General features: G+C 41.2%; 1 protein-coding gene across 2 annotated transcripts in view; it reads right to left on the bottom strand.

Moving 5' to 3' along the window:
- The window catches only part of EYA3 (EYA transcriptional coactivator and phosphatase 3), a gene marked incomplete in the record, with an annotated part of 181106 nt that overhangs the window by 26023 nt on the left and 136738 nt on the right, over positions 1 to 18345 (bottom strand). For both annotated transcript variants that reach the window (XM_073616250.1, XM_073616251.1), the window contains 2 exon segments: positions 1401 to 1459; positions 12873 to 12962. In XM_073616250.1, the coding sequence (XP_073472351.1) occupies positions 1401 to 1459; positions 12873 to 12962 (149 nt within the window).

Genomic DNA, 18345 nt, shown 5'->3' with positions numbered 1-18345 from the left:
TTTTCGACAACAAAAACGTAAGGGCTGGATCTCAAATTTTCCGACAACAAAATCCGTTGTCGGAAATTCCGATCGTGTGTACACAATTCCGACACACAAAATTCCACGCATGCTCGGAATCAAGCAGAAGAGCCACACTGGCTATTGAACTTCACTTTTCTCGGCTTGTCGTACGTGTTGTACGTCACCGCTTTCTTGACGTTCGGAATTTCCAACAACATTTGTGTGGCCATGTGTATGCAAGACAAGTTTGAGCCAACATGCGTCGGAAATAAATCCACGGTTTTGTTGTCAGAATGCCCGATCGTGTGTACGTGGCATAAGAGTAATAACTTCGTAATAAAAACGGCTTTATCGTGCTTAAAAGTTAAACTCACATTTGAGTAGTTCTATATCAGGCAAAAGAAAGTTCTTTGTGCTGTCCTGGGTTGTCCTCCGGTTTCCAGCTGGGTGAAGGGTCAGTCCTCGGTCGCTCCGGTGGTGTCCGTGGCTTCGAGGCTGGGAGTTCACACAGCGGGCACGTCAGCAGGTACGTCATAAGGAAACGTCAAGTGCTCGAAAGCGGGGGGCGTGGCTTAAGCGCTCGGAGCATGCGTGCTCCCGTCAGGCGTCATTCGTTCGTGACGTGTCCAGCTGAAAACCAGAGGACAACCCAGGATCGTACAAAGAACTTTCTTTTGCCTGATATATAACTAATGAAATGTGAGTTTAACTTTTAAGCACAATAAAGCCGGTTTTAACAAAGTTATTACTCTTAGAGCGGCGCTGCTCGCGTTTTTGTTTTTCTCCCTTGCTACAGAGCCCCTTCTGCTCTCCTGAGCTGGCTGCCGCTCGCAACACATAGCAGAATCTTTTTACACAGGTCTGGACTTAGAGGAAATTGGACTAAATTTACACTGCCCAAAAACATTTCACTAGCAGCTCCAGCAAGCGCTCCATCTCCCCCTCTTTTACTGATATGCTTTATGTTAATATTGTTAAAGTTGCTGTTAATAATTTATTTTTGTAATTTAATTCTGCATAAAACATTTAACAGTGTCATTTCATGAGATTATTTATGAGGGCGTGTTTAGGGGCAGACTTAGGGGAGGGGTTGGGTGGGGCAACTGGTGGCAAGTAACTTAAGGCCCTGTTATATACTATTCCAGGAAAATGTAAAGAAGGCAAGCTATTTCTGTAGGTGCCAAAGGAAAAAATAAATCATGCTCGAGTTTTGAAGTTGCTCAGTGGTCGCACCGTGGCTAAAGCTCATCTTGTACATTATTTTGTCTTTTTCCCAGAGATAGATGAAAATACTGAAAAACAGCATTCTTCTCTGGTTTCATGGTCGTTAATCACAGAAGTTTCTTTCCAATGTCTGAAGTATTAAAAGAGAAGCTATTTATCACACAACATATTACCTTAAATCTTGACCATTATCATCAGATGATACATCTTCCACGTGAACCTGATCACACTCCTACAAATACAATATTGTTGAGATTAGTGTTACTATACCAAGGCAACGGCATGTGAAATGGAAAATAAGGTTCATACGTGCCCAGAATTACACTTTGCAAAACTGCCTTAATAAACATTCCTGTATTAAATTAGTAAGTGACTACATTGTCTTACAACATAGGTCTATTTAGGCACTTCTGAATTGAGTTTCTTATCAAACCACCGCAATACCGAGCACTTTTATCCCCTTACTACCCAGGCCAATTTTCAGCTTTCAGCACTGTTGCACTTTGAATGACAATTGCACTGTCGTGCAACACTGTACCTATATGACATTTTTATCCTTTTTTCACATAGAGCTTTCTTTTGGTGATATTTAATCACCACTGGGGTTTTTTTTTCTAAACAAAAAAAGGCCAAACCTTTTTCTTCATTTAGGTTATAGGTTATAAATATAGGTTAAAAAATTTTGCAAATAATCTTTCTTCATAAATTTTGGCCAAAAATTTACTTTCTCTGCTACATTTCTTTGGTGAAAATAACCCAAATCAGGGTATATTATTTAGTCCGTAGGAAAGTTATATAGAGTCCATAAACTATAGTATATGTACAGTGGGAAAAATTATTTGATCACCTGCAGATTTTGTAAGTTTGTCCACTTACAAAAAAATGAAGGGTCAATCATTTTTATCATAGGTGTATTTTAAATGATAGAGACAGAATATCATCCAAAAATCCAAAAAAAAAAAAAAGACAGGTTATAAACTGAGTTGCAGTTCAGTGAGTAAAATAAGTATTTGATCCACAAGCAAAACATGACTTGCAGTATCTCACAAAAGTGAGTACACCCCCTCACATTTTAGTAAATATTTTATTATATATTTTGTTGCCAGCGGTTTAGACATTTAATGGCTGTGTGTTGAGTTATTTTGAGGGGACAGCAAATTTACACTGTTATACAAGCTGTATACTCATTACTTTACATTGTAGCAAAGTGTCATTTCCTTAATGTTGTCACATGAAAATATATAATAAAACATTTACAAAAATGTGAGGGGTGTATTTCATTTTTGTGAGATACTGTAGTATTTGATGGAGAAATCCTTGTCGGCATGCAGAGGTAAGACATTTCTTATAGTTGGTTACCAGGTTTGCACACATCTCAGGAGGGATTTTTATCCACCCTTTACACTTTACAGATCTTCTCTAAATCCTTAAGGTTTCTAAACTGTCTCTTGGCATCTTGAAGTTCCAGCTCCCACCATACATTTTCTACAGTATTAAGTCTGGAGACTGGCTAAGCCACTCCATGACCTTATTGTGCTTCTTAAGCCACTCCTTTGCTGCCTTTGCGGTATGTTTTGGGTCATTGTCACGCTGAAAGACCCACCCATTTTCAGTGTTCTGGCTGAGGGAAGAAGGTTCTAATCCAAGATTTTACAATAAATGGCCCTATCCATTGGCCCCTCAATGCAGCAGTCGGTCTGTACCTTTAGCAGAGAAACAGCCCCAAAGCATAATGTTTCCACCTCCATGCTTGACTTAAGGATTGTGTTCTTAGGGTCATAGTCCGCATTTTTCTTCTTCCAAATACAGCGAATCCCCCTCCTCAAGGCGGCACATGTACAGTCATGCCAATGAACATCTAAATGATTCAGAGAAGGATTGGGAGAAAGTGCTGTGGTCAGATGAGAGCAAAATTTAGCTCTTTGGCACTGACTCAACAAATTTGGGGGAAGAAAAATGCTGACCATGACCCCAACAAACACCATATTAGTCAAGCACATGATGCTTTGGGGCAGTTTCTCTGCTAAAGGTACAGGCCAACTTTGCCGCATTGAGGGGCCAATGGACAATGACCCAAAACATACTGCCAAGGCAACAAAGGGGTGGCTCAAGAAGAAGCACATTAAGGTCATGGAGTGGCATAGCTAGTCTCCAGACCTTAATCCTATAGAAAATGTATTAAGGGAGCAGAAACTTTGAGTTGCCAAGAGACAGACAAGACTCCTTAAGGATTTAGAGAAGATCTGTATGGACCAAAATCCCTCCTGAGATGTGTGCAAACCTGGCAACCAACAAGAAACGTCTTACCTCTTTGCTTGCCAACAAGGGTTTCTTCACCAAGTACCAAGTCATGTTTTGCTTGGGGATCCAATACTTATTTTACTCAGTGAACTGAAACTTAACTTATAGCATTTGTTTTATGTATTTTTTCTGGATTTTTGGTTGATATTCTGTCTCCATCATTTAAAATACACCTATAATAAAAATTATAGACCCTTTATTTCTTTGTAAGTGGGCAAACTTAAAAAATTGGCAGGGGACCAAATAATTATTTTCCCCGCTGTATACCTGAAAATAGATCAATCCTGATGTACTGACGGCCTCATTTCCGAAAATGCCAGGACAGTACAAATACTCCCCAAATGACCTTTTTAGAAAATAGACAATGCATGACGTATTTTTTTAAGTTGTAATGTTTTGTCACAATTTTTTTGGAAAATGAAAAAAAATTAATTTCTTTTCACATTTCACCAGTGCAGTATGCCGTCATCATATAACTGGTGTGATGGTGACCAGGGACACGGACTGGTGACAGTAGGTTAAAAAAACAAATGTATCATTTTTTTTTACATTTTTTACATAATGTGACCAGAGCAATACAGTGTTACCATAGTAACACTGCACCACTCTGGGGAGTTGAATATTTTTACTGCATGACAGTGTGTAGACACTGTTTTATTGTGATTAGCTGTGATTGGCCACAGCTAATCACATGGTACAAATGGGCTGTGATTTGGCCCTATCTGTATCATGTGATCACTGTGACCAATCACAGCTAGTAACACAATTGTATACAATGAATGGCATGAAAGGAAACCATTCCTTGTTTACAACTGTCATGTGATCTGCTGTGATTGGTCACAGCGATCACGTGGTACTGGCAGCGAGCTGGTACACTGATCAGTCACCTGCTGTGACAGATTGCGCCGGAGCGTGGCCCAGAGGAGCCACGCTTGGTGCATTCTCGGGAGGACGTCATATGACCGAATGTCTGAAAAAAATGTCATTTTACAATGGCCCGAGTGAGAAGCAGTTAAAGGTTAAATGCACATCTAGCACATACAAAGTGCCCTCGGCCTAGCAGCCTAAAAATAAATGTAAGCTATTACCTTTCTTGACTGCATTGGTTTGTTTAAAACACAGTAGACAACATCATTCTGGAGCATGTTTCCATCTCCTTTGCTACAGAGAAAGCTGCTTCTGACCACACTTGGCAGAAGGGCTCCTCATCTATCTCAATGGTGAGATTCTATCCTTCTAAAGGTTACCTGTAGCAGAGAGAATTTTTTTTTTCCCCACAGCAAATCAGGTCTGACACAATCTATAAATGCAGTAATCACTAACATATAGGCCTCATGCACACTGGACATTTTTACAGCTGCTGTTTTTGGTTTCAGATGTTTTTTTCTGCAGCCAATAAACTCCCCAGCATGTTAACCTATGTGTCCATGCACACATAGGCTGTTAGCAGTTTTTGGCTTTCTACAGCTAACTCTACTGGCTTTTTTTTTATAACATCCAGTGTGCATGAGACCTAAAATGTCCAAAACTTCCCAGTGTAGTACATTTTTTTTGTGCAAAAAAGTCCAGCTTCAGTGATAAGAATGTTTTCTGTAGGCCTAAGACAACTAAGGCAGGCCAAAGATGATGCAATATTCTTTCCTTCCACCACGGGTGGAAGGAAAAAAAATTTCAAGATTCCCCCATCAACACAGTCAATCCCTCCCTCAGCGCTATTGTGTTCTGCCGGCAGGAAACCTTCCCTGCCAGCAAATGAATGTGTAATCTTTCAGAAGTTTTCAGAACTGTGTAAAGGCATTGATATTTTACCAAAGCCACCCAAATTAAAGCAAAACTACCCATGATATGGTCTTGCCTTTATTTTGCCTATAATACCAGCTCATATAGTGCATAAGGTTTTAAGGACAGATATTTCAGCTACTGTATAGATAATGGAGACTATTTGGAATATTCCACTTTTATAGAGAGGACAATACAGGTGCATCTCAAATTCAAATAGTATAAGAAAGTTTATTTCAGTATTTCAATTCAAAAAGTGAAACTCATATTTTATATAGATGCATTACACACAGAGTGATATATTTCAAGTATTTCTTTCTTTTTAAGTTTGATAATTATGACTTACAGCTAGTGAAAACCCAAAATTCAGTATCTCAGAAAATGAGATTATTACACAAGACCAATACAAAAAAGGATTTTTAATACAATTTCCCTCTACCAGGAAATTCTAGAGCACTTCATGCTTACCTCCGCTGACCAGCTTTATGGAGATGTTGATTTAATTTCCCAGCAGCACTTGGCACCTGCCCACACTGCCAAAAGTACCAATTTTAATTGTTTTAACCACTTAAAGACCAGCCTCGTTTTGGATTTTAGGTGTTTACATGTTTAAAACAGGTTTTTTGGCTAGAAAATTACTTAGAACCCCAAAACATTATATATGGTTTTTCTTCTAACACCCTAGAGAATAAAATGGCAGTCGTTGCAATACTTTTTTTTTTTTGCACCGTATTTGCGCAGCGGTCTTAACCAGTTGCCGACCGCCGCACAACGATGTACGTCTGCAGAATGGCACGGGCAGGCAAAAGGACTTACAGGTACGTCCTTGCCTGCCCGCCGGTGGGGGGTCCGATCGGACCCCCCCGGTGCCTGCGGCGGTCGGCAAATCTTCCTCGGCGATCAGAGGTGAGGGGAGGCCATCCATTCGTGGCCCCCCCTTGCAATCGCTCCCAACCAATGGGATAATTTCCCTGCCCCTGTATTGTACACAGAGGCAGAGGAAATTATGTCATCTCTCCTCGGCTCCGCATTTTCCGTTCCGGCGCCGAGGAGAGAAGACTGTAATGTGAGTGCACAAACACTACACACACAGTAGAACATGCCAGGCATACATTACACCCCCGATCACCCCCCAATCACCAACCCCCCCCCCCCCCCCGTCACACTGACCAAGCAGTTTTTTTTTTTTCTGATTACTGCATGGTGTCAGTTTGTGACAGTTAGTGTGTTAGGGCAGTTAGTATTAGCCCCCTTTAGGTCTAGGATACCCCCCTAACCCCCCCTAATAAAGTTTTAACCCCTTGATCACCCCCCCCCCGTCACCAGTGTCACTAAGCGATAATTTTTCTGATCGCTGTATTAGTGTCACTGGTGACGCTAGTTAGGGAGGTAAATATTAAGGTTCGCCGTCAGCATTTTATAGCAACAGGGACCCCCATATACTATCTAATAAATGTTTTAACCCCTTGATTGCCCCCTAGTTAACCCTTTCACCAGCGATCACCATATAACCGTTACGGGTGACGCTGGTTAGTTCATTTATTTTTTATAGTGTCAGGGAACCCGCCGTTTATTACCGAATAAAGGTTTAGCCCCCTGATTGCACGGCGGTGATATGCGTCGCCCCAGGCAGCGTCAGATTAGCGCCAGTACCGCTAACACCCACGCACGCAGCATACGCCTCCCTTAGTGGTATAGTATCTGAACGGATCAATATCTGATCCGATCAGATCAGATCTATACTAGCGTCCCAGCAGTTTAGGGTTCCCAAAAATGCAGTGTTAGCGGGATCATCCCAGATACCTGCTAGCACCTGCGTTTTGCCCCTCCGCCTAGCCCAGCCCACCCAAGTGCAGTATCGATCGATCACTGTCACTTACAAAACACTAAACGCATAACTGCAGCGTTCGCAGAGTTAGGCCTGATCCCTGCGATCGCTAACAGTTTTTTTGGTAGCGTTTTGGTGAACTGGCAAGCACCAGCCCCAGGCAGCGTCAGGTTAGCGCCAGTAGCGCTAACACCCACACACGCACCGTACACCTCCCTTAGTGGTATAGTATCTGATTGGATCAATATCTGATCCGATCAGATCTATACTAGCATCCCCAGCAGTTTAGAGTTCCCAAAAACGCAGTGTTAGGGGGATCAGCCCAGATACCTGCTAGCACCTGCGTTTTGCCCCTCCGCCCGGCCCAGCCCACCCAAGTGCAGTATCGATCGATCACTGTCACTTACAAAACACTAAACACATAACTGCAGCGTTCGCAGAGTCAGGCCTGATCCCTGTGATCGCTAACAGTTTTGTTGGTAGCGTTTTGGTGAACTGGCAAGCACCAGCGGCCTAGTACACCCCGGTCGTAGTCAAACCAGCACTGCAGTAACACTTGGTGACGTGGCGAGTCCCATAAGTGCAGTTCAAGCTGGTGAGGTGGCAAGCACAAGTAGTGTCCCGCTGCCACCAAGAAGACGAACACAGGCCCGTCGTGCCCATAATGCCCTTCCTGCTGCATTTGCCAATCCTAATTGGGAACCCACCACTTCTGCAGCGCCCGTACTTCCCCCATTCACATCCCCAACCAAATGCAGTCGGCTGCATGAGAGGCATTTTCTTTATGTCCTCCCGAGTACCCCTACCCAACGAACCCCCCCAAAAAAATGTTGTGTCTTCAGCAAGCGCGGATATAGGCGTGACACCTGCTATTATTGTCCCTCCTGTCCTGACAATCCTGGTCTTTGCATTGGTGAATGTTTTGAACGCTACCATGCACTAGTTGAGTATTAGCGTAGGGTACAGCATTGCACAGACTAGGCACACTTTCACAGGGTCTTCCAAGATGCCATCGCATTTTGAGAGACCCGAACCTGGAACCGGTTACAGTTATAAAAGTTAGTTACAAAAAAAAAAAAAAAGTGTAAAAAAAAAAAAAATATATAAAATAAAAAAAAGAAAATAGTTGTCGTTTTATTCTTCTCTCTCTATTGTTCTGCTCTTTTTTACTGTATTCTATTCTGCAATGTTTTATTGTTATTATGTTTTATCATGTTTGCTTTTCAGGTATGCAATTTTTTATACTTTACTGTTTACTGTGTTTTATTGTTAACCATTTTTTTGTCTTCAGGTACGCCATTCACGACTTTGAGTGGTTATAACAGAATGATGCCTGCAGGTTTAGGTATCATCTTGGTATCATTCTTTTCAGCCAGCGGTCGGCTTTCATGTAAAAGCAATCCTAGTGGCTAATTAGCCTCTAGACTGCTTTTACAAGCAGTGGGAGGGAATGCCCCCCCCCCCCGTCTTCCGTGTTTTTCTCTGGCTCTCCTGTCTCAACAGGGAACCTGAGAATGCAGCCGGTGATTCAGCCAGCTGACCATAGAGCTGACCAGAGTGGCTCCAAACATCTCTATGGCCTAAGAAACCGGAAGCTATGAGCATTTCATGACTTAGATTTCGCCGGATGTAGACAGCGCCATTGGGAAATTGGGAAATCATTTTATCACACCGATCTTGGTGTGGTCTTTGAGGGCAGAGGAGAGATCTAAGGTCTAATAGACCCCAATTTTTTCAAAAAAGAGTACCTGTCACTACCTATTGCTATCATAGGGGATATTTACATTCCCTGAGATAACAATAAAAATGATTAAAAAAAAAAAAAAAAAAAAAAAATGAAAGGAACAGTTTAAAAATAAGATAAAAAAGCTAAAAAAATAAGAAAAAAAAAAAAAAAAAAAAAAGCACCCCTGTCCCTCCCTGCTCTCGCACTAAGGCAAACGCAAGCGTTGGTTTGGCGTCAAATGTAAACAGCAATTGCACCATGCATGTGAGATATCACCGCGAAGGTCAGGTCGAGGGCAGTAATTTTAGCAGTAGACCTCTGTAAATCTAAAGTGGTAACCTGTAAAGGGTTTTAAAAATGTATTTATATCACAGTTTCGGAGGCAATGGAATGCCCAGGTGGCAACACCCCCCCCCCCCCCCCCCCCCAAATTACCCTATTTTGGAAAGTAGACACCCCAAGCTATTTGCTGAGAGGTATAGTAAGTATTTTGCAAACCTCACTTTTTGTCACAAAGTTTTGAAAATTGAAAAAAAAAAAAAAAAAAGTTTTTTCTTGCCTTTCTTCATTTTCAAAAACAAATGAGAGCTGCAAAATACTCACCATGCCTATCAGCAAATAGCTTGGGGTGTCTACTTTCCAAAATGGGGTTATTTGGGGGGGGGGGTTGTGCCACCTGGGCATTCCATGGCTTCCGAAACTGTGATAGGCAGTGAAGAGTGAAATCAAAAATTTACACCCTTAGAAATCCTGAAGGCAGAGATTGGTTTTCGGGGCCCCGTACGCGGCTAGGCTCCCAAAAAGTCCCACACATGTGGTATCCCCATACTCAGGAGAAGCAGCTAAATGTATTTTGGGGTGCAATTCCACATATGCCCATGGCCTGTGTGAGCAATATATCATTTAGTGACAACTTTGTGCAAAAAAAAAAAAAAAAAATTTGTCACTTTCCCGCAACTTGTGTCAAAATATAAAATATTCCATGGACTCAACATGCATCTCAGCAAATAGCTTGGGGTGTCTACTTTCGACAATGGGGTCATTTGGGGGGGTTTTGTGTCATCTGGGCATTTTATGGCCTTCAAAACTGTGATAGGTAGTGAGGAGTGAATTCAAAAATTTACGCCCTTAGAAATCCTGAAGGCGGTGATTGGTTTTTGGGGCCCCGTACGCGGCTAGGCTCCCAAAAAGTCCCACACATGTGGTATCCCCGTACTCAGGAGAAGCAGCTGAATGTATTTTGGGGTGCAATTCCACATAGGCCCATGGCCTGTGTGAGCAATGTATCATTAAGTGACAACTTTTTGTAATTTTTTTTTTTTTTTGTCATTATTCAATCACTTGGGACAAAAAAAATGAATATTCAACGGGCTCAACATGCCTCTCAGCAATTTCCTTGGGGTGTCTACTTTCCAAAATGGGGTCATTTGGGGGGGTTTTGTACTGCCCTGCCATTTTAGCACCTCAAGAAATGACATAGGCAGTCAAACTAAAAGCTGTGTAAATTCCAGAAAATGTACCCTAGCTTGTAGACGCTATAACTTTTGCGCAAACCAATAAATATACACATTGACATTTTTTTTACAAAAGATGTGGGCCGAATACATTTTGGCCTAAATGTATGACTAAAATTGAGTTTATTGGATTTTTTTTATAACAAAAAGTAGAAAATATAATTTTTTTTCTAAATTTTCCGGGGCTGAAGTGGTTAAAAGCGCACTTTTTTTGGAAAAAATTCACTTTTTTGAATAAAAAAATAAGACAACAGTAAAGTTAGCCCAATTTTTTTAATATTGTGAAATATAATGTTACGCCAAGTAAATTGATACCCAACATGTCACACTTCAAAATTGCGCCCGCTCGTGGAATGGCGTCAAGCTTTTACCCTCAAAAATCTCCATAGGCGATGTTTAAAAAATTCTACAGGTTGCATTTTTTGCGGTACAGAGGAGATCTAGGGCTAGAATTATTGCTCTCACTCTACCGGTCGCGGCGATACCTCACATGTGTGGTTTGACCACCATTTTCATATGCGGGCACTACTCGCGTATGCGTTTGTTTCTGCACGTGAGCTCGTCGGGACGGGGGGTTTTTTAAAAAAATGTTATTTTATTTTACATTATTTTATTTATTTTTACACGTTAAAAAAAATAAATAAAAATTGTGTCACTTTTATTCCTATTACAAGGAATGTAAACATCCCTCGTAATAGAAAAAAGCATGACAGGACCTCTTAAATATGAGATCTGGTGTCAAAAAGACCTCAGATTTCATATTTACACTAAAATGCAATTAAAAAAAAAAAAAAGTCATTTTAAAAAATGACATTGAAAAAAAATTGTGCCTTTAAGAGGCGTGGACGGAAGTGACGTTTTGACGTCACTTCCGCCCAGCAGTGTCATGGAGACGAGTGGGCGCCATCTTAGCCTCACTCGTCTCCAGGCACACCACAGAGAAGGATGCGATTGCCTCCGCCGCTACCGAAGGCTCCAGTAAGCGGCGGAGGGCACCGCTTAGCGGCGAGATGGGGGGGCTCCTCTCCTGCCACCGAGAAAAGTGATCTCGCGGCGAATCCGCCGCAGGGACCACTTTTATCTGAAAGCCGGCCGCCGCACGAAAACGGGGATACCGGGGTTATGGCAGCTAGCTGCTGCCATAACAACGATAGCCCCATTCAAAGTTTGGATGTACATCGTCGTGCGGCGGTCGGTAAGTGGTTAATGATCATGGTATCACTGTGCTTGATTGGCCAGCAAACTCGCCTGACCTAAGCCCTATAGAGAATCTGTGGGGTATTGTCAAGAGGAAGATGAGAGACACCAGACCCAAAAATGCAGATGAGATGAAAGTCACTTTCAAAGAAACCTGGGCTTCCATAACACCTCAGCAGTGCCACAAGCTGATCGCCAACATTTCTGTATTAAAAATCCTTTTTTTTTTATTGGTCTTATGCAATATTCTAATTTTCTGAGCTACTGAATTTTAGGTTTTCACTAGCTGTAAGCCATAACTCAAAATTAAAAGAAAGAAATGCTTGAAATAGATCACTCTGTGTGTAACGCATCTATAAAATATAGGAGTTTCACTTTTGGAATTTAATTAATGAAATAAATTAACTTTTTGATGATATTCTAATTTTATGAGATACACCTGTATGTGCCTGACTGTATCTCTCCATAACATCAAGAGATTGCTAGGAACAACAATGTTCGAGTGCTTTCACACAGTGCTGTGTTGCACTATGAACATGTGAATTTTTTGTTTTTATATTTATTAAATATACTTTATTTTTTTGGAGTACTACAATACATAAACCAGTTTGTGAAGCAGAGTCATAGTCTCTTAATGTGACAAAGATACATTTAGGAGCATACTGACTCAAGTATAATTTGGAGTCCAATAATAATGGGTAGCAGCATTTTATGAGGTGGTATTACTTTGTAAAATGTTTTTTCACTGATCTGTGTGGTGGAGACTGAAATAGACTTTTATAACATTTATTTTCATGTATTTGCACAGAAAGTTAAAGCGCTTCCTTAATTTTTTGGTATTTCTATTTAAGGCCAATCTGTTTAGCAAATATTATTACTTTCAGGTAAAGGTATAGTAAAGGTATGGTAATTACAATGTTGCATGCAGTAGTAAATGCCATTTGTACAGCCTTTTTAGGGATTTTGTACACATTCAGTGTGCCTGTGTTTTATTGTATTGAGTTCTACTCACCCAAATGAATTAGGACGCTCCAGCTCATATATGCAATACCCATGTCAGCACAGACAAGTTCAAAAGCAAAGCAATGTCATAGGACTTGTCTTTTATTCTATGCCAACTGGCAATGTTTGTTACCACAAGAAATATTTATAACGTATAAATTCAATAAGCCACATGAATAGCGTCAGCAAAATTTCTTTCAACCTGCAGTAAACTAAACTGTGTAACAGCATAGGGAAACACAAATATTGTTGCTGTGACAACAGCTTTTGGTAAAGAAAACCATCCTCATCCTCTCACCTCTAAATCATTGAAAAATAAATGTGTGTCTGCAACTTCAAAGATCATTTCTTCCATGGCTAAGCCTGATCCTACCACTAGGGTGGGGTCCTAAAAGAGGAAAACAATATAAACACATCAGACATAATTTATTACAATAAACCCAAGAAATTATAGACAAAGTGAAAAAAGATAAATAAAAAAGGAACAGCTAATGAAATAAATGAATGCAGTTAAATTGATGGCCAGGGATTAAAAGCCATAATGGTGAACGTAAGGCTGAACATCATCATGTTATCGTTCTCTCAATTCTTTGATGCTATATATTAGTTAAGACTTGAGCAGCATTATGGCTAACACCTTTACCTTGCAGCTAAAAGCCAGAAAGGAGAGCATCTGCATTGAGATGGCAGGTTTGTCCTTTTGTTTGCATGGATATTGTTTTGTAACCTTCCAGCTTGGAAGGTTAACCACTTAAGCCCCGGACCATTTGGCTAGCCAAAGACCAGAGTAGTTTTTGTGATTCCGCACTGCGTCGCTTTAGCTGACAATTGCGCGGTCGTGCGGCGTGGCTCCCAAACAAAATGGACGTCCTTTTTTTCCCCACAAAGTTTTTTTGGTGGTATTTGATCACCTCTGCAATTTTTATTTTTTGCGCTATAAACAAAAAAATAGCGATAAATTTGAGAAAAAAAACAAAAAAACAAATTTTTTACTTTTTGCTATAATAAATATCTCCAAAAAATATATAAAAAAAATTTTCCTCCTCAGTTTAGGCCGATACGTATTCTTCTACATTTTTTTTTTTTTTACGAAAAATATCGCAATAAGAGTTTATTGATTGGTTTGAGCAAAAGTTATAGCGTCTACAAAATAGGGGATAGTTTTAAGGCATTTTTATTGATAATTTTTTTTTTTTTTTTTACTAGTAATGGAGGTGATCAGGTTTTTAATCGTGACTGTGACATTATGGTGGACAGATTGCATACTTTTGGCATGATTTTGGGACCATTCACATTTATACAGCGATCAGTGCAATTAAAAATGCATTGATTACTGTGTAAATGTGACTGGCAGTGAAGGGGTTAACCACTAGGTGGCGCTGTAGGGGTTAAGTGTGTCCTAGGGAGTGATTCCAACTGTGGGGGGAGGGGCTGTGACAAGACACTGATCACCGCTCCCGATTACAGGGAGCTGTGATCAGTGACAGTGTCATTAGGCAGAATGGGGAAATGCTTGTTTACATTAGCATTTCCCCGTTCTTTCTCACCGTGAGACAATCACGGGTCTCCCCGTGGACATCGAGTCCGTGGGACCCGCGATCATGGTCACGGAGCTCCCGGCGGGCATGCGCCCGCAAGTCGCCTCTCAAAGGGCAATGTACAGGTACGTTAATCTGCCTGTACAAGCCCTTCTGCCGCAGTATATCTGCGTGAGACGGTCAGAAAGCGGTTAAAGCGTTTGTCATCTCAACATTTCATATTCCTGATATACTATGTACAGTATCTCACAAAGGTGAGTACACAACTCACATTTTTGTAAACATTTTATTATATCTTTTCATGTGACAACACTGAAGAAATTACACTTTGCTACAATGTTAAGCAGTGTAAATTTGCTATCCCCTCAAAATAACTCAACACAGCCAATAATGTCTAATGAAAAGATATATTAAAATATTTACAAAAATGTGAGGGGTGTACTCACTTTTGTGAGATACTGTATTTGTAGGAGAAAGTATCCTGTCCTTTTGTATTGCTTCCTTTGTGTGAAATCCCTGGCATTCCCATTACAAAGTGACCACACTATGCAGGAAAACATACAGTGGTCAGTTCTCTAGCTATGCTCTAATGATGTGTGCTCTCCTCAATCATCAGACATGGCCATGGATTGGTGTGTGTGACTGGATATCAGATTGTAAGATTCTTTGCAACATGGGTCAAATACACAGGGATTTCCCTGGCTACACTGGTAAGCTGTCCACAAAATCCATTACTATCAGATTAGACATTCCGAAAACATCAGTTAATTTAATTTGTGTTTAAAGTCAACCAACGGGGGACATAAAAATGGACACTTCCACTAAAACAAGAAACATATGAACTCCTGTCATGCAGACTTGTTCTTATTACTCCAGGGCTGCCATTCTATTCCTAGCTTTACTACCTAGTAAACCACTGACTTGGATCAAGTCAGCAATGGCAACGCCCATATTTCAACTTTCATGTGTACTACCAGGTATTTGTAATTCTCTATGCTAGTGTTTGATATAGAAGAGGGCTGTCTAACTGTAGTACACAGTGGTGAAAATGTTATATTGCAATGTAATGGTCATTAAAGTTTTACTAAAAAGATCAAATTTATTTTTTTTATTAAGATAATAAACATGTTATGCTCACCTGCTCTGTACACTCATATTGCACAGCACAGCCCAGAACCTCTGGGGGCCCCCCATTGGCGATCTTGACTCATCCTCTCCTTTGTGTGCCCCCATAGCAAGTCGCTTGCTATGGGGGCACACAGTGCGTGCTCGCTAGCGAGGCGTGAGATGCTCCATAGAGTCACACAGCGGGCCTTAGCCTGTCCCCCACTTCCTCCTCACTGCATTTGAATGACAGCAGCAGCAACCAATGGCTGCTGCCAGAGTCCCTGTGTGCAGAGAAAGAGAGGGGAGTAGAGATGCAGTCATGTACAGCGCTGGATCTCTTTTCCCCTCTCTTCCCCTTTACACAGGGAAGGGGGGGTGGGGAGGACAGAAAGTCATAAAACCTTTTTAAGTGGAGGAGGCAGCGTCAGCAAATATGCCGCCTGCTACACAGCGTACAAAGACATACAAATTTACAGTTGGTCTTAATTACTTCCAGTTTCATTACCAGCAAACTTGAAGGAATGATTTCTAAATTTGGTGCAGTAGTAGTGCCAGTTTGTAAAAACTAGCTGAATTTGTCGACTGTGTTGGCAAAACTACAGAAATGGGTACCAGGGATTTTTGAATTGGACTTAAGCCAGATTGCCAGAAAAGTGTTGTTAGAGCTTTACTGAATTCCCCCAACTCTACATTCTAGTAGCCAGCAATGCCTGTTGGGTGATGCAATCTCCTTTCAAACAGGCATAGTAGAGTTCCAACCAGGGGAGGGAGCAGCACAGAAGCCTGGGCTGGGGTAAATTATCAATGAACAAGGGGGTTTAGGGGATTTTTTTTCTCCCGCTAAATACCAAGGAATGGGGGAAATGAATTGCTGCCATTGCCACCAGTGAAAGGGGGAGGCGTTTAATACTGCTGCAACTGACACCAATTTAGGGGGGTGTTATAGTTACATAGTTAGTAAGGTTGAATAAAGACACAGTCCATCCAGTTCAACCTGAGTGAGTGGCTACAACTCTCCCTATCCCTGTACATCGTGTCTCATTAAGATGCTCATCTATTATATTATTATTTATTTAAGGTACCCATATATAGCACTGACAATTTACGCAGTGCTCCACGCACACTTACATCAGTCCCTACCCTCGAGGAGCCCACAATCCAAGGTCCCCAACTCAGATTACTATACTAGGGCCAATTTTGGACAGAAGCTAATTAACCTACCAGCATGTCTTTGGAGTGTGGGAGGAAACCAGAGTACCCGGAGGAAACCCACGCAGGCACAGGGAGAACATGCAAACTCCAGGCAGGAAGTGTCATGGTTGGGATTTGAACCAGCAACCCTTTTTACTGCTAGGCGAGAGTGCTACCCACTACACCACTGTGCTCCCATCCATGTTACATAATTACATGTTACATAGATACGTGTTACATAATTACAGCTATTGTTACAAACGAAAAGTGGGTGTGGTTTATTATGGTTACCATTGTCACAAAGAGAGGGAGGGGGGTGTTAATTATTCCTGCCAACTTTACCAATAAAAGGAGAGGTATCATTGTTGCCAATGTCTCCAATAGAGGGGATGATTTAGTATTGCTACATATAGAGAGTCAGCTGAAGGAGGGTTATTATTGCCAGTATTGTGAAGAAAAAAGGGGGGGGGGGTATTACTGCTACCATTGTCACTAGTGATATAGAGTGGAGGATTTAGTCTTGCTGGCAATGTCCCCAATAATGAGGGGGAAGTTTATTATCCACTTGATTTGTGGATACAAATGTGTCCCTTGGACACTTTAAAGGGTGCATTCACGCCTGTGAGTGTAACCTGCCTCCAATTGGATGCGAGAAACCCAGCAAGGATAACGGAGAGAGGTTGCTGGCTCCCACAGCTAATCGTGGCCATGTTCGCTCATGTAATCTCGCTCATGCAGTGATCACATGCGAGTGATAGGCCCTGGATGCAGGCAGTCTGTGTTTACGGCTGATCATTTGAATGTGATCGATGCATAAGCAGCAAAAACAGAAAAAAAAAGCACAAAGTTCAGTGAAAAAGGATAAAAAAAAAAATCAAAGAAAATAAAAAAATACAAAGATGTTCTGCCATGTTTCCATTCATTACATACTGTGTGTTTTATAATTTCAGCATATATCTATTGGCTCAAATAGGTTTCCTAAAATAAGCATGACATGGGTTAATAAAAAAAAAAGTACAAGAAAGAATATCTACGACATACAAAACATGATATTACCACACGACTAAGGAAGTATTGCCACAGAGTATTAACAAAGTAAATCATTGAGGGGTACCATCATTCTACACTAATATAATAGAGAGAGGGAGGAGAAATTTGCAAGGGCTACTCCAAAAATTGCCCTAGATCTCCAGAGGGGATTGGGACTATCATGGTACCCAAGTATATACGATAAGACATAAATAAAAAATACAATTTATTATATAGTTACAAAAGGTACTAATTACAACAAAGACAGCATGGTAATTGTTGCACAAAATACATAGAAACAGTATCATTTAAAACGGACATTTGAAAAACCCCCACGGATGTGTAGAGGCATACTGATGTGGGTATAGACGCTGACCTCAACAGTTTTGCGGCCAATGCCGCTTCCTCAGGAGACGTCCAACCATGAACATCTATAAAAAATATAATGGGAATTACAGTAACACAGAATAGTAAAATATAATCATATTGCCGAAGGCATGATAGTATTGGAGTATTTAACCAAAAAATCACATGACTCACCAATGAATGCCGAAAGGGGCAACAGGCGGCAATTTTGAGACACCCACAAAGCACGGGTGTTCCCCCTGGGGGCGGACACAGGGGGCTATTGGGACGGACTACAAATAAACAAGGATTAAGATATAATTAGTATGGCATGGTTCTGAACATCAGGCTAGTGTACTAGGATACGAAGACGAAGAATGTGAGCAGGAGACAGGAACCGGAAGAGAAAAGGAGGGGGGAGGAGAAAGGAAGATAAAGCGATAGTGAGCGGGGAGTGAGAGAAGAAAAAAAAAGAAAAAGAGGGAAAAGAAGGGGGGGGGGGGGGGGGGAGAAAAGAGGGGGAAAGAAAAGGAAGCCAGTTATTGTGAGCAAGAGACCAAA

Source organism: Aquarana catesbeiana, linkage group LG02 (genome assembly GCF_042186555.1).
Source record: "Aquarana catesbeiana isolate 2022-GZ linkage group LG02, ASM4218655v1, whole genome shotgun sequence".
In the NCBI taxonomy this organism is placed as follows: Eukaryota; Metazoa; Chordata; class Amphibia; order Anura; family Ranidae; genus Aquarana; species Aquarana catesbeiana.
This window is presented reverse-complemented; position numbering and strand designations above follow the sequence as displayed.